Source organism: Procambarus clarkii, chromosome 44, assembly GCF_040958095.1.
Source record: "Procambarus clarkii isolate CNS0578487 chromosome 44, FALCON_Pclarkii_2.0, whole genome shotgun sequence".
Taxonomy (NCBI): domain Eukaryota; kingdom Metazoa; phylum Arthropoda; class Malacostraca; order Decapoda; family Cambaridae; genus Procambarus; species Procambarus clarkii.
In genome coordinates, this window is record NC_091193.1 from 19,295,722 (window position 1) to 19,318,526 (window position 22,805).

At 47.4% G+C, this 22,805-nt stretch overlaps 1 protein-coding gene across 11 annotated transcripts in view; it reads right to left on the reverse strand.

Annotated features, from left to right (window-relative positions):
• LOC123745316 (serine/threonine-protein kinase WNK1) overlaps positions 1–22,805 on the reverse strand; it is a 340,974-nt gene that overhangs the window by 147,604 nt on the left and 170,565 nt on the right. Inside the window, exon 1 of one of the 11 annotated variants that reach the window (XM_069300718.1) lies at positions 15,253–15,394. The exons of the other annotated variants lie outside the window; for them this stretch is intronic. Coding sequence (XP_069156819.1) covers positions 15,253–15,338 — 86 coding nt within the window. The 5' untranslated portion in view covers positions 15,339–15,394. Of the gene's footprint in view, positions 1–15,252; positions 15,395–22,805 lie in introns of those variants that run through there. 11 annotated transcript variants of the gene reach the window in all.

The following is a 22,805-nucleotide window of genomic DNA, read 5'->3' on the forward strand; positions in this document are numbered from 1 at the left end:
TATATATATATATATATATGTCGTACCTAGTAGCCAGAACTCACTTTTCAGCCTACTATGCAAGGCCCGATTTGCCTAATAAGCCTAGTTTTCATGAATTAATTGTTTTTCGACTACCTAACCTACCTAACCTAACTTTTTCGGCTACCTAACCTAACCTATAAAGATAGGTTAGGTTAGGTTAGGTAGGGTTGGTTAGGTTCGGTCATATATCTACGTTAATTTTAACTCAAATAAAAAAAAAATGACCTCATACATAATGAAATGGGTAGCTTTATCATTTCCTAAGAAAAAAATTAGAGAAAATCTATTAATTCAGGAAAACTTGGCTTATTAGGCAAATCGGGCCTTGCATAGTAGGCTGAGAAGTGAGTTCTGGCTACTAGGTACGACATATATATATATATATATATATATATATATATATATATATATATATATATATATATATATATATATATATATATATATATATATATTATATATATATATATATATTATATATATATATATTATATATATATATATTATATATATATATTATATATATATATTATATATATATATTATATATATATATATTATATATATATATATTATATATTATATATATATATTCTAACTCCCGACCTACTTTTTCTTCTATCACATTTAGTAATGTCTCTTTCAGGGACGGACACACAAAGTGTTCATGTATGTGTGGCGCGCAGACTACAGCTGCCCCCCCCCCCCCGCCCGGCCAGACATCCTACTCAGCCAATACAAAACTAATGAAACGTGAGCACTGATAAGGAGTGTGACGTCAAGGTTGGCTCTGCGTGCTGTATTACACTACAGCTCTCCCCTCCTGTACCGGACTTGGCTGTACCCTCGCCGGTAGTGAGCTGCTCCATGCTTTACCACCTTAACTGGATCTCCACTTATCTGGCTATACTTGACAATATTATAGCCCCTCTATATTAAACTACACTATAGCTCTCTATAATATTAGACCGAGCAACACCATTAGCCGTCTCCAGTATACTGGACTGTATTGACATTTTTCAGGTATATTGACTCGCACAATAATCTTCCCTCACTTTGGTCTACTCTACCTTCCCTCTTACACTCGGTGAAAGAACACCTCCGACACCCCTTAAGGAGGTCGTGTGCCGCATGCAAGCAAAAATAATAACTTGAGATTTGGGTTAGATCTTGCCTGGCACCTTCCACCCGGCCAGCAATAACAATACGACAGGTTACATGCCTCAGGAGTGGCTTGTATTGTGTGTGTGTGTTAGAGGCAAACACCCAACAAGACACTCCTGGGAGCATGTTTCTCTAACTTAGCACCACAACTTTTCCCACACCGATATTTGTCAAGAGTGATTTTTAAGGACATAAGAGGTTCAGGGTCGTCCGAGAGATAATGGATATATGGATCTGAAGGGACAAAATTACAACAGATTTCCACCAACTGGAAATGTGAGGCCCAGCCGTTCCTGTTACACCAAACACTCTTAAGTGAGCACACACCAACTCCCCACCCCACCCCCCAGACACACAACTGGAACTTCACCCCCCCCCCCAACCCCACCGCACACACACACACGCGTAAAATAAATGAAAATAGCTGTAGGGAACAAGAGGCCAGATACAAGGTACCATTTGGGAGATGAAATTCTTGAAGAATCGGAGAGTGAGAAAGACCTGGGGGGGGGGGGGGGTTGATATCCCCCCCAGACCTGTACCATGAAGCGGCCGGCTATGCACTCCCGCTAATCTTCCCAGTGGGAGTGTTTCAGGAGTAGTAGTTCTCCCCTGATGTGTGATAAAGCCCACATCAAGAGGATAACATCAGCGGCATATGCCAGGTAGCCAACATAAAAACGGCTTTTAGAAACTTATGTAAGTAATCATTGAAAACCTTGTATACCATATATGTCAGTTCCAATCCTACAGTATGCAGCTCGAGCATGGAATCCGCATGGAGTCAAGCACAAGACTAAATAAATAGGAGAAGGTTCAGATTGATGATTGATTGATGAAGATTAAGCCACCCAAGAGGTGGCACGGGCATGAGTAGCCCGTAAGTGGTAGATTTTTTTGGAGTGAATGTAATCTTTGATCGTGAAAGGCTATGCTGTGTGCTGAACGCTCACTAGTACCCGAGCTGAGGGATATGAGCTACGAGGAGAGACTACGGGAACTAAACCTCGCTGGAAGGCAGAAGAGTTAAGGAAAACATGATCACCACTTTCAAGATTCTCAGAGGAATTGATTGGGTAAATAAAGATAGTTTATTTAACCAGGGGAGGGGGCACATGTACAAGGGGACACAGGTGAAAATTTAGTACCCAAATGAGTCACAGAAACGTTAGAAATATTTTTTTCAGTAGCAGGGTAGTTAACAAATTGAATGCTTTAGGAAGTGATGTGGTGGAAGCAGACTCCATACACAGTTTCTTATGTAGATATGACAGAGCCCAACGGGCTCAGGATTCTGTACACCAGTTGATTGACACTTGAGAGGCTGGACCAAAGAGCCGAAGCTCAACCCCCCACAAGCACAACTAGACCAGTACAAATGCCTTATCTTCACTGCATCACAACGTTCCCAGACACGCTTCCTGACCCACATCCACCAGTTATTTAACAAATCCTCAACATTCACTTTCATATGGCAAAAACTCATTTAATTATAATCTTGGTAGTAATCTGGGACACTGGTCCTGTTGCCCGGGGCGCCAGTGTACCAGCACCATTACTGGTGGGGACCCCTGGCTTGTCCCTCCTCCCCTGGGGGGCTCAGCAACCACCAGGGGGAGGCCACACCATACAATAAAGGCGCTCCAAGGAGGAGCAATAATGGAGCACAACTCCAGCGCCACACACTGATCTACCAGTTCAATTCACCTACAAACCACTTTTAATTTGTACACGAAATTATACACTATATCATCCTGAAACCGTATTATTATTATTAAACACACACAAGACGCGCCCTTCCCACATCATGATGATACAGCCAAAACAATTTATCCACAATTATATTTCAATACTAGACGAGGCCCACCCGACTAAGAGACGACCACAGGCCTTGGATTCTTATCTTGTGCTTTACTGAAGAGCAACACCAAAGTGAACATTTAGAGAGGTAGCCAGCTTTAAGGCGCAATACCCCGGTGGGTCCTACGAGACCGGCCTCACGCCCCCCACAACAAACTTGCATGGGTCATGACACTCTTCACAAATACTCACCACCAACCAGCCCAAGGCCATAATTATGGTACTGTGAGAGACCGTCTTGGTGCCAGGGGCCACGCAGGAGGCACAGCTTTTTTTTTTAGCAGAGCAGAGCAGAGAGCTGAGTGTGGCCGGAGTCGCGGAGCTCTATGTGAGAGCGTTGTAGCTCGATGTCAGGCAACGGGGCCAAGTTTATGTCAGGCAAGACTGTTATTCTTTGAACAATTTAAAATAAATTAATTCAAGATATGAAACATGAACGAAAATGTCAATTACATTAAACACCAAATTTCCTTTCAAATACACGAGACGATATTCTCTTCAATACATACGCCAGCAAGCACACTTTATATAAGAAAGTTAACAGCCAGACGGATCACACAACATACCAAGATATCTTCACTATAGACCGACCAAGATAATAACCTCTACAGCCCCCTCTCCCCTTCCATCAACTATCCACGCACAAATCCACCAATATATGTAAATTATTTCAAGCACAAACCAGATAACTTGATGATCAGTGAAGTGACTGACACTGAATACTGATGGAAGCACGGCGCACACGGCCAGATGAACACCTCTCATACGACTAAGGCTCTTGGGCCCCAGACAATATCTTCGTGGATACTAAAAGACTGGAGGCATTTTTTTATAACGTATAATACATTAATGAAAAGAGAACTACCAGAAAGTTGGAAGACAAGGACAGTGTCAACACACAAGGACAGTGTCAACACACAAGGACAGTGTCAACACACAAGGACAGTGTCAACACACAAGGACAGACAGGAGGCACTTAACAACAAGCTAGTGTCTCAAAGATGCACATCATGCAAGGTGACGGGGAAGGTTGTTCAGGGAGAGGCCAGTAGCACATATGCACAGAAGAGGCTCTTATATTGCGACACCACAGCGGCTTCACAGATGTTATATCTTGCCCCAGAAACCTAATAGAATAGTACGCCCATGCGACCGAAATCTCACGAGAAAGAGAAGGGAGGGTAGACTGCATAGTTTTGTATTGTCTTGGCAAGAGAAGATAGTGAGTGGCGAAATGTCACCACTAGAGTACCACAGGGGTCAGTACTCTGGCCTATCCTATTCCTCATATAAGTAAATGATCTTTCAGGGAGGATAAACTCAATTCTCTCAATGTTTACTGATGCAGAAGTTATGAGGTTTAATTCGGAGAAATTTTCAAAAAATTATAAGATGACAGACAAACTGTCTATAGCGACCAAGTCGCCAAAATACATGAGTGCTATCATCAAGAAAGAAGATGGTGTATAGAGTACCAATATGAAAGGAAGACAGACGCGAGGTGACAACTTACATCTACGTGTCCCTCACCTGAGAGAGGTGAGGTGACACCTGCATACCAAGCACCATGACGAAAAAGCCTTCAACAAAAGAGAAGAACTTGCAGGGATTCATGGATGGCAAACCTCGCAAACTTCACAGATTTCTAAATTCTGTACTAATGAAACACTTGTTCACTAAGAATTATAATGGAGTATTGCCTCGTAAAACTTATGTATATATGATTTATATTGTATTTTCTTAAAAGATAAAAAAAAAACGTGGTCGACAAAACAGATCATGCACACAGTACCAGACATGAAACTAAAAACCGAAGAAGTTGTATAAATAAGCTCGAGTGATGGAAGGGGTTTGGGTGGAAAATAAAGTACCCAAACAACACAGGAGTCACATGAGGGTATAGACTCCCTCATGTGACACCCAAACAACACAGGAGTCACATGAGGGTATAGACTCCCTCATGTGACACCCAAACAACACAGGAGTCACATGAGGGTATAGACTCCCTCATGTGACACCCAAACAACACAGGAGTCACATGAGGGTATAGACTCCCTCATGTGACACCCAAACAACACAGGAGTCACATGAGGGTATAGACTCCCTCATGTGACACCCAAACAACACAGGAGTCACATGAGGGTATAGACTCCCTCATGTGACTCATGTGTTAGTGTTTGTTGAAGACTTATAAATTACGATGAATGTAAACGGCGGCTGAGTGCAAGAACATTGAGGATTACCTCGACGGATTGTAAGACTGGTCCAACAAGTGTTGGCTAGAAATTAACCTGACCATGAACAAGATAATGAAGCAGAGTGCTGGAAAGAAACCCTTCTGAAATCAGAATCCAAAAAAGGGGGTTTATGTCACCCACAGGGGGCCGGTCGGCCGAGCGGACAGCACGCTGGACTTGTGATCCTGTGGTCCTGGGTTCGATCCTAGGCGCCGGCGAGAAACAATGGGCAGAGTTTCTTTCACCCTATGCCCCTGTTACCTAGCAGTAAAATAGGTACCTGGGTGTTAGTCAGCTGTCACGGGCTGCTTCCTGGGGGTGTGTAACAAAAGCAATGCCTGGTCGAGGACCGGGCCGCGAAGACGATAAGCCCCGAAATCATCAAGATAATCTTAACACCAATCGATTGAAAGTTGAGAGGCGGGACCCCGAGCACTAAAGCCAAACCCCAACAAGCACATACGTGATCACACACACACACACACACACACCTGTTACGGGACACCACGAGCGTAGCTCTCATCCTGTAACTACACTTAGGTAATTACACACACACACACACACTACTTTAGACAACCGGCGGCTAGAAAGGCAGAGTCCAAGAGCTAATGCTCGATCCTGCAAGTACAAACAGGCAAGAACACACACGTACATCAACAAACATGAACCGTCAGCTGACGACTCAAGCCACACATGACTCACCAGAGTAAATAAACTTCACAATAAGCAAATAAACACACATTATAATTAATATTACCCATGTATAACTTCTATTATTATTCACACACATAAAACACCCATGATGTAAACATTATAAACCCCAGCACCAACGTCATTATAATAATGCTCCAACACCAACATCATTATAATAATGCACCAACACCAAAGTCATTATAATAATGCTCCAACACCAGTCATTATAATAATGCTCCTACACCAGTCATTATAATAATGCTCCTACACCAGTCATTATAATAATGCTCCAACACCAAAGTCATTATAATAATTCTCCTACACCAGTCATTATAATAATGCTCCAACACCAACGTCATTATAATAATGCTCCTACACCAGTCATTATAATAATGCTCCACCACCACCGTCATTATAATAATGCTCCAACACCAACGTCATTATAATAATGCTCCAACACCAACGTCATTATAATAATGCTCCAACACCAACGTCATTATAATAATGCTCCAACACCAACGTCATTATAATAATGCTCCAACACCAACGTCATTATAATAATGCTCCAACACCAACGTCATTATAATAATGCTCCAACACCAACGTCATTATAATAATGCTCCAACACCAACGTCATTATAATAATGCTCCAACACCAACGTCATTATAATAATGCTCCACCACCACCGTCATTATAATAATGCTCCAACACCACCGTCATTATAATAATGCTCCAACACCACCGTCATTATAATAATGCTCCAACACCAAAGTCATTATAATAATGCTCCAACACCAACGTCATTATAATAATGCTCCAACACCAACGTCATTATAATAATGCTCCACCACCACCGTCATTATAATAATGCTCCAACACCAAAGTCATTATAATAATGCTCCAACACCAAAGTCATTATAATAATGCTCCAACACCAACATCATTATAATAATGCTCCACCACCACCGTCATTATAATAATGCCCCAACACCAAAGTCATTATAATAATGCTCCAACACCAACATCATTATAATAATGCTCCAACATCATTATAATAATGCTCCAACGTCATTATAATAATGCTCCAACGTCATTATAATAATGCTCCAACACCACCGTCATTATAATAATGCTCCACCACCACCGTCATTATAACAACCCCCCATCACCATCCCCACCACTATCCCCCACCACTCCAGCACGTGACGTAACACTGCTGACGCAAGCACCCCCCCCCCCCCCACAGACACTTGCCATCTACCACCACTCAATTACCTCTCCACTACACCAACTTACTGTGCCGGCCACTTAATACACTTTAACGCTAACAATGTTAGCTTCACCGTCAGAGCCTAATTCAGGGAATATATATATGTTATTACAGGTTATATAATGCCTACATCAAGCCGAAGGCAACTTGACTGGAGTTGCCAGATCTGTCACGGGATGCACTCGCCCATCGGGAGACAATGACCGGATAAGTATAGATAGGCGGCCAGCCACGCCGTTCTTCATGCCAGCCTTTAAAATGTAGTATATTTATGATGATTAGGAAGATATGTGATAAGGGAATGAACACACACCGCGTAGAGGCGCGGGGGCGTTGTGTGGAGCATTGGCCGCGTCACCTATGGTATCCCAGCAACCGCAACTCCCCCCCCCCAACCCAACCATCACCCTTATCCCCCCCCCCCCCTATACTGTCTGTCTCGCGCAACTGTACCTCTACCCGCACACCAACCAAAACAAACACGCACGCACATGTCATGGCACAGCCATCAATACTGGTTAATTGCATTAGTGTACCAGTTAATTACACTAACACAGCGTTGGAGAGCGACCATCGTGCAGCGAGCCAAGCCATTACGTTCGGTAATGCAAGGTCGGGCGCCATGAGTCCACGACACAAGGCAGTGAGAACCTAATCGAGAGGAGAGTATGTATACCGCCCCCCGGTGATCACCCCCCACACACGTGTAGATCTTTGGTGATGGTCCATGGCACATGTGAACCTCTAATGGCCCTCCACAACACACTCAGTGCCATTGGAGCATGTATACCCAATTCAATTAATATGTATACCGTCGAGGATATAATATACATTTAGTGAATGTGTACCGAGGAAAACACGTGTATAAATTGTGAAGGAAAATATGCGAAGACAATGGGCTGTAACATGAAATATATATTATTCAAATGCGCTCTTTGGCTAAACTAACTTAGCCCCTCGGCCTGGCTTCGTCTCTCCCGTGCCCACACGCAACACCACCGCGAATTTTGGCTTGCATAAGATCGCTCATCCAGAGTCTCTGTGTGACTACATTGTACCGTTATCGAAACACAGTTCGCGGGGAGCGCGAGGTTGAGTGAGCTCGAGGAACAACTTGGAGGCGTAGCAGCAGGGAAATCACAGTTCTCACTCCCGGGAGCTTACAGGCACCTTGGGGGCGTGCTTACAGGCACCTTGGGGGCGTGCTTACAGGCACCTTGGGGGCGTGCTTACAGGCACCTTGGGGGCGTGCTTACAGGGCACCAGGGGCGTGGCCGCCCAGGGACCCGCCCGCGGAACAACGGGCCCGATTTCGCATCAAATTTGTCACCTGTCTACCCTTTAGTTAGCTCATAATGTATTAATTTTCACCTCGGACACCTCTGGTCATTCCTGATATGTGTGTACCCCTGACGTTAGGTCCTGGTGTATGTGTACTGAATGTGATCGTGCCTAGAGCACGTATACCTCTGGTGTATGTATATCCTTCGTGATTTATATCCTGAAGAATGAATACACTTCGTGAAAGTATATAACCTGACGTATACAATTGGTGTGTGTAAACCTCGGAGAAAATAAACATTTGGTGAATGTATAACCACAGTGACTATTAGTAGGATGTATACCCCTAATGATTGTCCCTGATGTATACCTGTTAATTAAGCATGTCCCATGGCATTAGTATGGCTCTTGCGAGCCCACCCCCGACCCCTCCAGCCCACCCCCGACCCCTCCAGCCCACCCCCGACCCCGCCAGCCCACCCCCGACACCGCCAGCCCACCCCCGACACCGCCAGCCCACCCCCGACACCGCCAGCCCACCCCCGACACCGCCAGCCCACCCCCGACACCGCCAGCCCACCCCCGACACCGCCAGCCCCGCCCACCATGCAGGGAGGTTGGGGCGGGGGGAGGGGCGACGCCGCCATGCACGACCCCGCCAGTATTGATCGGTCGTCTCCGCTGGCTGGGAGGAAGCTACCCTCCGTCGGGGGCGAGTCTCAAACCCGCCCCCGTCTACCTGCCGCCCGCCACAACGCCCACCTCGCCCTCGTTAGCCCTAATTGAGAGTTAGTCTCGTGGAAACTGTGGCCCTTGGCTGGTGCCCGCCCTGCCCGCCCTCCCCTTCCCGCCTCACAGTGGCCACCTTCCGCCCAACTGTTGAATTGTTGACGTGTGGTGCTCACGGCTCGCTAGGAACCAGGTCAAACCAAGTGCAGCAGGTGTTGCAACACGTGAGTTGCACCAGGGCAGGCTTCACCTTGTAATCCCACCCGCCAGACTGACACATTAGCACACTACCTCACTCCTCCCCCACCGTCCCACACCCACGGGGCCTCCCCACCGCCCCACACCCACGGGGCCTCCCCCACCGTCCCACACCCACGGGGCCTCCCCCACCGTCCCACACCCACGGGGCCTCCCCCACCGCCCCACACCCACGGGGCCTCCCCCACCGCCCCACACCCACGGGGCCTCCCCCACCGTCCCACACCCACGGGGTCCCCCCCACCGTCCCACACCCACGGGGCCTCCCACACCGCCCCACACCCACGGGGTCTCCCCCACCGCCCCACACCCACGGGGCCTCCCCCACCGCCCCACACCCACGGGGCCTCCCCCACCGCCCCACACCCACGGGGCCTCCCCCACCGCCCCACACCCACGGGGCCTCCCCCACCGCCCCACACCCACGGGGCCTCCCCCACCGCCCCACACCCACGGGGCCTCCCCCACCGCCCCACACCCACGGGGCCTCCCCCACCGCCCCACACCCACGGGGCCTGCCTCCGAGGGCGGCTGCCATAACCACTGCGCCTCCACCATCTCGTCTGCTGCATACAGATCATTCCAGACTCCAAGATGGCGAATGCAACAATCGGGCGTGATTGTGTGGCTTGAGGAATGTGTGTCACGAAACTTTACTGTATGAAAAGTACTTTTCCAAAGGAAGTAAAAACTTGTTAAAGTGTTGATAAACACAACAACAACCACCAACTCCAGCAAACAACCAATATAACCATGGGCAATGTTCAAATAGTCGGAACACAAGATTATTGTTAACTTTGTAACGCTGTACATGGGACGCTCATACTTGCTCGCCCACACCGCCCACAGCCAATAGTTCCCCGGCGCCCACCACCACATCCACCACCACACCCACCACCACACCCACCACCACGCCCACCACCACACCCACCACCACACCCACCACCACGCCCACCACCACGCCCACCTCCACACCCACCACCACATTCGGTCTCACCAATTTGCATACCAGTCTCCATTTCCATTCCAGAAAAAGCCACAGTTAGTGTTGTGCTGCATGTTACAAGAGCAGTGTGAGAAGCGCGGGGCATGGGTAGTGGCGGGGGCGGGGCATGGGTAGTGGCGGGGGCGGGGCATGGGTAGTGGCGGGGCATGGGTAGTGGCGGGGGCGGGGCATGGGTAGTGGCGGGGGCGGGGCATGGGTAGTGGCGGGGCATGGGTAGTGGCGGGGGCGGGGCATGGGTAGTGGCGGGACATGGGTAGTGGCGGGGGCGGGGCATGGGTAGTGGCGGGGCATGGGTAGTGGCGGGGCATGGGTAGTGGCGGGGGCGGGGCATGGGAAGTGGTAGGGGCAGGGCATGGGTAGTGGCGGGGGCGGGGGCCATGTACCCCTTGCCTCATCCTCATGAGGAAACAAACTGTCAAGTCTTCACAAATAGTTTGAAGTCGTCCATTCGTTTCTCGTTCACTTCTTTTTTTTTCCTCTACTTTATTTTTTATTTTCTCCTGTCCGCTATGTCAATCCTATTATTCCTTTCCTAGTCACTTGGCGCATCCCGACATGTGACTGCCGGCAGCAGACCCACAGAGCTGGGTCACCGCCACTTACCACCGCTATACCCAAGTCAATTTTATCATGTTGACCAGACCACACACTAGAAGGTGAAGGGACGACGACGTTTCGGTCCGTCCTGGACCATTCTCAAGTAGATTCTTATTTACATTTATCCTCCAGTTATTCAACGTTATGTTTCACAACACAATTTATGTTGCCTACTACTTATCATAGTAATGTTAAACTCATTAATTAATTATGTAAATCATTTGGACAACTATTTGCTTCAACCTTGTGCCAACTATACGATTAATTATTTAATTATGAAAATCATTTGGACATTAATTGCATCAACGTTATGTAACGTGTAATATTAAAACAATAATTAATAAATTTATTCAAAAACCCATTCTGGATTTTGCTCATACAGTACCTCCGAAAATAGCAAACACGGACTCAAACTGGTGAATTTTATGAACCTTCAAAATAAAGGATGCCGTTCCCAAGATCCTATTACTCAAATCACTAGTGATATCTCGCCTGGAATACTGAGCTGTACACTCTCTACAATGTATACTGTGTACATTAATGTAAAACGTCTAAAATGCGTCTTAAGTAACTTAGAATGCATTTCTTTCAACGGAGGAGAAAGATATCACGTAACATATACAAGGAAGATACTAAAGGGGCAGGTCCCTAATCTGCCCAATAGTACGCCTTGTAGCTACAGAGTGGGGATCCGGGATCAAAGGACCCACCACGACCAGGCCTCCCAGTTCGTCGTCTGGTCAACAAGGCTGTTGGACGCGGCTGCTCGCAGCCTGACATATGAATGACAGCCTGGTTCATCAGGTATTCTTTGGAGGTATCTATCGCGTTATCTCTTGAACACTGTGAGAGGCCGGCCAGTTACGCTCCTTATAGGTCGCGGGAGAGTGTTGACAAGTCTTGAACCCGTGATGTTGACAGTTCCCCCTCAGCGTACCTATTGCACCTCGGCTAAAGGTTTACAAGCCTCGCCCACCTTACTAACTCTTGATGATGAGGGCAGGATGGTGACCCAGGGGACGGTTCCACACACTCACCACACTACACCTACAGATAGGACTACTGGAAAAGAAGGGTGGAGACGGGGTCACAGAGAGCGGGGAGAGGGGCAGGTAGGGGGGGGGGGCATCCATCTCTGGGGAAAGCCTTCAGATTATTTTCGCAGATAACTATGACAGAAGGTGCTAAAAGAATCCAGATAGTTGCCATCCGTCCTTCCACCAGGTAAGAGCTACCTCCACAGGTAGACGATATCACGTGTACCATCGCTGAAGGGTCCAAGGGCTTCCTGCGTAGACACAACAAGTAGCAGAAGCGTACATGAACAATTCTGAGGCGTCTCAGCTCCGTAATAACGTCCCCAAAGCTACATTAATGTCCTATACGCGACAAGTAATTTGATTTCATATTTACAAAATATCTGCCAAACTTGTTAATTAAAATAACAATAAACTTGTTACAATACTGCCTACTTTCCGTACAGACCCGGCCAGTAATGGACCCGCGCGTCTACCCGAACAAGTGGCGCCAACCAAGGCTGGAGGAGTGAAGATTAATCCCAAGGTATTTATTGTGCCATGGTAATTATAATACCTGATTTGGAAGGAATCCTCAAGGTGTGCTTAATGCTGCTGTCTGGGGACCACGAACATGCACACAATACTTAACATGCCACAGTTAAGGTGGGGCTTACAATGATGCATTTACACCTTGCACCAGTTTGGTTAAAATGTCTTAAAAAAACATGAAGCCACTGTAAACACTGCTCTCGGTAAAATACAGGACACACTCACGTAGACACTATTAAAGTGAACGTAGTCTTCCGTCTAAGTAAATCATCATCAACCAGCTGGACGAAACGTCTCTTGAATAGTAAGGTAATTAGGATAAAGTCCTCAGCCAGGATAACTATGTAACTCAAGGGATGCGAGGATGGAGTGAAGGAACGGTGCCCAATCACCTGAACCATTGGAAATCGAAATGGGACTCTGCAAGGAGTAAACCCTTGGTTTTGTCAATCAGCAAGTAGATGGAAAATAAGCCTGAACACTAATGGTGCGCCAGGATGGAGGCATTCCAGCGGGGCCTGGCTGGGTTCCAGGCGCTCAGGGAAAACCTCCCAAAATATTAGAAATCGGAAAATGGCTTTTAACAGACATGAAAAGCAATTAAGACATGTAAAATGTTATCTGTTTTTAGATGTGATAGTAGTAGGCATCCATCAGTCTCGGGAGACTATGGAGTTGTGCTCTGGTTGTCGGTCTGGAATGGCCGCTCCAGGGCGCAAAGTAGGTTGATACGGGAGAGAAGCTGTCACCCATGCAGCACCCATATCCCAACTTATATATATATACACAAGGGTCCGGGTAGTACAGTCTTGTTCGTTCTCGACGCACAATCGAGAATTCCGTGCTAGCTGGCCACACTAGACCTCATCTTTCTCAGTGTTCATCTACCTACGCCAGACTCGTACACCACCTGTGCTGCCACAACCCTGCAGTAGTGAGGTGTTGTGTTGCGACACAGGACATGTCTGGGGCAGCACGGGGTAGTTATTGGTGTGGCGTGAACACCTGGCCCACCACCTGTGGCATCTAGGGAATTTGGCGGCGGATTCGCGTAATCCCTTCCCCCCTTCCCCTCCCCCCCCCTCCCACACAACCTCCCTACTACTAGTCTTGTGCTCCCCCCACCCACACCCACCCCCCAGCACAACATAGGAACGTATGAATACAGAAAACTGTAAGTCTATTAACCCATGCGGGCAATTGTAATTCATTATAGCCAACCAACGTGTCTAACCTGCACTTGATATTTGTGTGGCCCGCCTCCTGGTCCCCAGCGGCGACCTCCTCCTCCTCCATAAAGCTCCAACACTACTTCCAAACCTGTATTTACCCACCGTATTTACTGTATTTTTATTACGAAGCACTGAACATGTATACAACTCTACGGAAAACAAAACACCAGATTTCAGTGTAAGAAAAACAAAGGGGATGGCCGCGACTGGCCTATGGTACTCGCATATTCCCCATGAATCATCTTGGAAACTTCCATTAGGCTAGCCCCAAGCGTCTGGCCTATTTCAAAAAAGAGCAAAGCACCCCCCCCTCTCCCTCCCCCCATCTCTCTCTCTCTCAGACACAGACAGACAGACAGACATGCACAAGGGCGCTGGTGGCAGAGTGGACAGCACGCTGGATACATAATCCTGAAGTCCAGGGTTCGATTCCCGGCGCCGGCGGAAACAAAAATGGGCAGTCTTTTTTCACCATAATGCTCCTGTTACCTAGCAGTAAATAGGTACCTGGGTGTTACCGTTCCCCCGTGGCGGGCACGGGGCCTCACCCTGCCCAGCCATCCTGCCTCTACGCTTTATCTTCCAATTTGCATTACCTCTCTCAATCCCCGACTGTCCAAGTAGTTGGGCACCACTCCATCCCCCTCCCCTCCCAAACCCTTATCCTGACCCCTTCCCAGTGCTATATAGTCGTAATGGCTTGGCGCTTTCCCCCTGATAGTTCCCTTCTCTCAATCTATTGGTCCAATTGCAGCAGAAAATATTGATTTAGTTTGTAATTAAGATAAGGTGATGGTGATGGGGTGTGTGAAGAACATGGGGATGATGGGGTGTGTGAAGAACATGGGGATGATGGGGTGTGTGAAGAACATGGGGATGATGGAGTGTGTGAAGAACATGGGGATGATGGAGTGTGTGAAGAACATGGGGATGATGGGGTGTGTGAAGAACATGGGGATGATGGGGTGTGTGAAGAACATGGGGATGATGGGGTGTGTGAAGAACATGGGGATGATGGGGTGTGTGAAGAACATGGGGATGATGGGGTGTGTGAAGAACATGGGGATGATGGGGTGTGTGAAGAACATGGGGATGATGGAGGTGTGTGAAGAACATGGGGATGATGGAGTGTGTGAAGAACATGGGGATGATGGGGTGTGTGAAGAACATGGGGATGATGGGGTGTGTGAAGAACATGGGGATGATGGGGTGTGTGAAGAACATGGGGATGATGGGGTGTGTGAAGAACATGGGGATGATGGGGTGTGTGAAGAACATGGGGATGATGGGGTGTGTGAAGAACACACTGCGAGAACTTGACGCACGACTTACCACAGTTCGTTCTGGTTGACCAAATCGAGGAAGAAAGCAAGAACATCACTGCCGGGGTTGATGGTGCTACAGTCTTCACTACACATGATGGCGGGCGGCCCACGCAGGGCTGCCTTGCCCTCACATACTTCACTAGTCTGCTCCCTCAGCCGCACACCACCACCACCACTCCTCTCACTCACCTCAGCCAGTTTGCTGTGTTCACTAACTCCCCAACACACACACACAGGCAGGAAGCGAGGGGTATGCGGCTGTGACGGCTCCTTGAGCTAGTAAACTTGAACTAGAGGTGTTAGACCCACGAAGATTATGACTAGTTCTCCGAGACACTTGGCACTACTCCCAGCCCGTACACACGCACACTACCGGGTAACGCTACAATCTGCACACATATATCACGTTTTCACTTCTTGAAAAGACACTTCCGAATATCGCTGAGCTTCACTGTCAACATGGCGGCTCCCCTGCAAGTCTTGACGAGACTGACAGACTAGTAATTTTAGGTTTCAACTCTCATGGTTCCAGCGAGGCCGTTATATATTCTACTTTTTCCTTTAGTTCGACATTATTATCGTTTGTGTTTCACCGGCCGTGACAGGTTCAGCTGGAGTACGCGTGTGCTACCGGCGGCTGCCGCTGAGTAAGTGTGTGGGGATGGCAAGGGCTCGGGTCCAACACAAGAACTTCCCCTCACATTATTTTAAGGGTCAGCACAGCGCCTGCCAGTAAGTGGAACTCTTACTTCACCTCACATGTGTTCGCTCTTTGGTTTATATCCCAGTCGCACCCAACTTTTTGTCAGAGTCGAGTTGAATTGGCGCGCCCCGTGTCCTGTGTACCCGCGAATACCCTCATAATTCAGGTCAAGGCTGACGGAAGAGCGATTTAACAAAATTGAATGATTGAGTTAGTGTCCTAATTGGCGAGGCTTGGAAGTGGGAGTCGTGGGGTGGGGGGGGTAGGGGGGGATGGCGTCACCCGGTAACTGTCTATACTTGCCGGGTTTCTCAGAAACAGATTAGCTGGCCTACTCAACTCAGGGAAATGTGTTTCACCGGTCTGGGGAAGAGATTATGCTTGGTTGGTAGACATATGAAATATGTATTTTCGTATGTCTATTAATGGCCTTTCGGCTCATGGGAGGCAGCTCCTGTTTACACCAAATCACACCTAGTCCTATATTTAGCCTACGTTTGAAGCCACCAAATATTCCACCATTGAATGTGTGACTTGATAATCTCTCTCTTAAATCAACGAGACAATTTACAAACCAGACTTGCCTCCTCTACTTCCCAGGTGTAAAATTGTCAAACTTTAACGCATCCTTTTGCGTTCAGTTTTGTCTTAAAATTCGTAAAAGTGTATTAATATTGCCAATCAATTCAGCCACTTGAACGTTTCAATCCTATAACCCCATATCATCCTTCACAATGCCTTAAGATGTTGAGAGGCTGTGGACAAGGCGATATCGCTTTTTAACGGATTATTAAACCGCAACAAAGCTAAGTCTCAGAACATCGAAGAAAAGAAATACAGCATCTAAGTTGTATTCATACAATGTTGGTTTTATTTGTTAACACCAACTGTTGTTGTTGTTATTAAAAACGTTTCTTGCAATGAACGGCATTCTTGAAGGACATCATGCTTCGTAACATTAGAACATAAGGATTTTACACACAGAAATCACACTAACGTGATGCATCATATGAACAAATCCACAAGGGCCGTGACGAGGATTCGAACCTGCGTCTGGGATGCTCCCGGACCCAGGTTCGAATCCTCGTCACGGCCCTTGTGGATTTGTTTATAAGGATCTTATTATGCTTTCACATGCATTGTTCATTTCTTCCAACCTTTTGAAGTGAGAGGAGTGTCAAGCCTGACCTCGGGGCCGGGGAGTAGAAGATCTCCCAGAACCCCATTAAGCAGCAGAGGTCACGACCTCTCCGCAGGGTGCAGTCGCACCTCCACAGATCTCCAGTATCAGCTAATGATACTGGTAATGGCTCCAAAGGGCCACCACTTACGGGCTATTCATGCCCGTGCCACCTTTTGGGTGGCTTAATCTTCATCAATCAATCATTAAGCAGGTCATTCATTAGCCCAACCACTTGGGCTGGAGTTTTCCTTCATACAGGTCGCCGTTCAATCCCCGACCGTCCAAGTGATTGGGCACCATTCCTTCCCCCCTCCCGATCCCAAATCCTTATCCTGATCCCTTCGAAGTGCTTTATAATCGTAATGGCTTGGCGCTTTCCCCTGATAATTGTACCCCCCTCTTCCCGACCTTAAGCACGTGTTGGCCTCATTACCAGAGGCTGTGCTCCTTTTGGGCGATTTTAACTGTCGGCGTGATGGTCTGTGGGGCCGTGTTGTGATAAACACCAGGCGAAGCTTTCTTCAACCTTTGTCATCTCTTCTTCTCTCTCTCTCTCCTGAATTCTGGTGTTGTCAACACTCGTGTTGACTCTCACTCTTTCTTGTGTTTATCTTTTATCTCTGTTCGTCTTCTCTTTATTTAGAGTTACATGGAGGGTTCTTGATGTTCTTCACTGTTACCATAACAGTGACCATTTCCCCACCCTCCCCCCCCCTCCTTCCCTAAGTGGCACTTGGCCACCTACAATATAGCTAAAAGAATTTCTACTAATTTATAAAGAATATAAATTACGCTTTTTTTTCTCTTCAGACTGGGATATTTCCTAATGCCTGGGACTGCAGCGCATTTTTATCAGATTGGTCAACGCCTTTAAAAACGCGCGGTATTGGGCGAGAGGACGGGCCGGGATACCATAGTTAATCCCTGGAATTAGAAACAGTTCTTAAGTAAGATTAAAACAGTTTAATCTCTTACGGGCTATTCATGCCCGTGCCACCTCTTGGGTGGCTTAATCTTCATCAATCATCAAGCAGTTAGTTTAATTTAGTCTCTAGACAAGTGAAGTTATGGGTGACATGACGGAAGTGCATGAGTGCATGAATGGGCTTCAACTTCAACAACTTCCTAGTAGCACGGGCTATGGTGAGCCCGTAGTGGACTTACCTGCCACAGGAGCGGTGCCGACGAACAAGTGGGATATTAATAAGGTATTATGTCAACACAACAGATCAGGAAACAACGGATATAAATGGTATAAGTTTAGTAATAGGGTTGATGATGTATGGAACAAATTAGCGGGGAACACAATAGAACAGACGTGGGCTCGCTGGGTTGTTTCAAGCGTAGATTACACACACACACACACACACACACACACACACACACACACACACACACACACACACACACACACACACACACACACACACACACACACCACACACCACACCACACACCACACACTAATCAATGGAATAATAACCCACTATTTTCAAAACACAAGATACGTGATTGGAATATTTCAGCCCCAAGCCGGGACCCTCTTCAGCAATTTCCTTAACACTTCTCTTAATACAGACAATAGTACGAGGGCGTGTGAACGGGAGGCAGAGATGAACCACCAGGTGAAATGATAATTCCGTTCAAGAGAAGGCGGGGAATAGGCAAAGTGCTTGAGACACTTCACCCTTTACTGGGTGAAGGAAGAACAACAGAACAAGACTATGCGTCTCAGAATGTTCGGTAATATGTTTATTGTTTGTGATGTGTGTCTATGGGAGCCGGTCGGCCGAGCGGACAGCACGCGGGACTTGTGATCCTGTGGTCCTGGGTTCGATCCCAGGCGCCGGCGAGAAACAATGGGCAGAGTTTCTTTCACCCTATGCCCCTGTTACCTAGCAGTAAAATAGGTACCTGGGTGTTAGTCAGCTGTCACGGGCTGCTTCCTGGGGGTGGAGGCCTGGTCGAGGACCGGGCCGCGGGGACACTAAAAGCCCCGAAATCATCTCAACATAACCTCAAGAAGATGTATGTATGAACACGATATACTTAACGGGGTGAGAATAGCTTGAGCTACCTCATCCCTTTGTGTGTATTTTACCTCAGTAAACTTATTTCAATTTCAAGACTATGCGTGCTAGTGCCTTTACAAGAATGTAAGAACTCTTGCACATTGTATTAAAAAAAAAAATAAGGTTTTAACCAGTTGGAAACACAACCCAAAGAGATGTAAACAAATACTTGAAATTCAGTGACAGTCGTAGGTATGTATCGGGGAGGAGGCAGAACTGCGTGAACCAATTTTCATTCAAAGTGAATGAATGAAGAGCAAGCGCATTATTGCTTGCTACAAGTGAAACTCCAATACATTACAACGGAATTCAAACGACAACAAACCAATGTCGACTGAAAACTTGATGATACAAACAATGAAAGGCACAGCTTTAGGGAGAAAACCACTTGTCAACTCACCAACTTGTGTACGTTTGTGAGGTGTATGTGTATGTTTGGTGCGTGGCTGCTCAGACACATGTTAATTAAGGCGGGGAGCGCCTGGCACTCACAGTACACGTAAGCTAAGAGGCACACACAGCTGGCAGACGGCACCATGTAACCTTGGCGCCGCTGGGCGAAAGGCAACACCCGTCTGGAGAGTTCAGAGAGTCAGTGCCACAGTTTTGGCCCTCCCCCGCTGGCCCGCTCCCTCACACGCCAACAAATAAAACTGCCTCATAATACCCAATTTTAGAGCCGGGGAATGTGGTGGTCATCTGGCAGCAGCCAAAGATTAATCTCAAGTGTATGCAGGGAGGCTGCCAGCCTGGAATGACAGAGTGCAGGCAGCCCGTGAAACACCAGGCACACGAGCCACACCACCACCAGTAACGCACCAAGCAGTAGTCACACCACCATCAGTAACGCACCAAGCAGTAGTCACACCACCACCAGTAACGCACCAAGCAGTAGTCACACCACCATCAGTAACGCATCAAGCAGTAGCTACACCACCACACAAGACATTTTTAGGCTCAGGAATCTGTACACCTGTTGATTGACGGTTGAGAGGTGGGACCAAAGAGCCAGAGCTCAACCCCCGCAAACACAACTAGGTGAGTACAACTAGGTGAGTACAAGTAGGAGCAGCGTTACTAGACATAATGGAAGTGACACCATTTGCCATAACTGCGGGAACACCAAAGCTAAATCACTAACTACGCTCACTAACGGCCCAACATCGATGTACAGTAACAGAGCGCTCGCAACAACAACAGAGAGGGGCAACAGAAACAAAAGGAACGTTAGGACTAGTCAAAGGTAAGACGGAAAATAGTGCTTAGGGCAGGGGCGACAGAAAGCCAAGCACACATATGGCCTGACAACAGGGGCACCGACAACAGGGGGCGCCAACAACAGGGGGCGCCAACAACAGGGGGCGCCAACAACAGGGGGCGCCGACAACAGGGGCACCAACAACAGGGGGCGCCAACAACAGGGGGCGCCAACAACAGGGGGCGCCGACAACAGGGGCACCAACAACAGGGGCACCAACACCACCAATACCATCATTAACACCAGTACCGCAGGGCAAAGCAGAATGAAAGAACTAGACCTGTGTGAAGAAGTAGATCACTTGCTATCTTAAATGTGTATTAGTGTGCGCACAGCGCCATTTTGAGAAGTGGAAAATTGTATCCCTCACGGTGAAAACGCCTGTGTAACACCGGGACAACTACGGTGTGTGTATGGTGGCATGATATCTGGGTGACCAGGACACAATAGTGTACGTGTATAGTGTGAGGGGGTCGGTGGATGGCAGGGCTGGGTGTGGTGTCCTAATAAGGTATTTTTTTTTCTACCACAGACGCGGCCACACATTTACAATGCTAACCAGCATATATACAGTTTCTTCTGTCCTCCATGGACAGGGTTAGAGATGTGTTAAACATATAGTTCAAGGGTTTATTGAACAATCAACCACAGAAGGTGATTCGGTGCTTTTAAAATGCTACGCTAACCTACGTACGTAAATACATAAGATACACAGATTTACGTCTGCCCTACATAAAGTGTTCGATGTGTCTTTTACATAGTGTCATTAATGTGCATTTACAAAGGTGAAATGTAATTCTGATAGGTATACACTGAGTTTGGGACTGTGGACAGGAAATTTGAACTTCGATTTAGTAATTATAAATCATCCACACAAGCTGAACTGCAAACCATTCTGGCTGGTTTAGAGGAAGTACGCCAAGACGAAAAAGATGTTTTCATATTTGTCGATGGCCGAGCACTTGAGTCTTTAAACAGTCGAAATCCAATCTTCATGTCCATAGCTGAGATTGTATGAAAAGGATAAATGAAATACAGCTAAAACGTCACAAACTGAATTTCATGAGGATTCCATCTTAATGTTGGAATCATTAAAAGAAGTTCCTGTAAAATAGTCTAATAGGGGGTTCAGGGGTTGTGTTAGTTGACTCTTCAGAGGTTGCATGGCGTTTCACCTTCCTTTTTATGTCTTCAACGAAACCATTGGAGAAGCCGTTGTTGACTAGGACCTGCCTTACCCTACACAGTTCTTCATCGACTTGCTTCCATCCTGAGCTGTGGCTCAGAGCACGGTCGACGTACCTCATCCGTACGAGGTGACGGATGAGCTGGCCAAACGCGCCACAACAAGACCGCAAGTTGACATTTAATGTGTTTTATCCACGAAACAAATAAACAAAATAATTAAGAAATTTTCAAGCTCAGGCATTAGTGGCGAAGAAAGGTATAACACACGAGAGAAGTCAAGCTCTGCAACACTACATGTGAGTAACAACACTGTTATGACCCACAGCAGCAAGACCAGGTCTAACGGGTGACCAGTTCACTAGTAGCCGAGTATCTCATCCTAGCAGTCAACTGGCTGCTCCTAAATGACGACAACAGGACAAGCAAGGCCCTACTACACCGCGTTTCAGCGGCCAACACCACACCTCCACTACACCACAGCCATATCCCACCACACTACATCAACAGATACAAGGCCAACCCCAGCCACTGTTACCCCCAGAAATGAAATTACTCGGCACCACTCCTGTGCCAGGTTAGTCCACCACGGGCTCACCATAGCCCGTGCTACTTGCCCCGCTCCTGTGCCAGGTAAGTTACGGGCTCACCATAGCCCGTGCTACTTGGAATTTGTTCCGAGTAGCTGAATCTATAACAATAACAACAACAACCACTGTTACGGCAGAACAGTTACAGCCCCGCTCCTGTGCCTGGTAAGTCTACTACGGGCTCACCATAGCCCGTGCTACTTGGAACTTTCTGTTCCGAGTAGCTGAATCTAAAGCAATTTTGTAATTAAGAATGTCACTGGCATGCTCCCTGGTGCCAGGTGCTGGGGGGGGGGGAAAGGGGGGGGATATAGCAGGATGTTTAAACTCCAAAATTAACTCTTGGTCAAATTGGCTGCCGATATCAACTTTTAATGCTAAATTTAGCCTGGGAATACAACACATGCCGGGGTCGACCCCCGCTGGTCCACGTGTCTGGGAACCACTTCATCAGTCCTCGCAACCCGCCCCTTATCCTGCTCTGATTCACATTCAAAGCGCTATATTGTCATCAGCATACAAGAACAAAAGAATTAGGGAAACTAGAAGGGCCCATTGGCCCACACGTG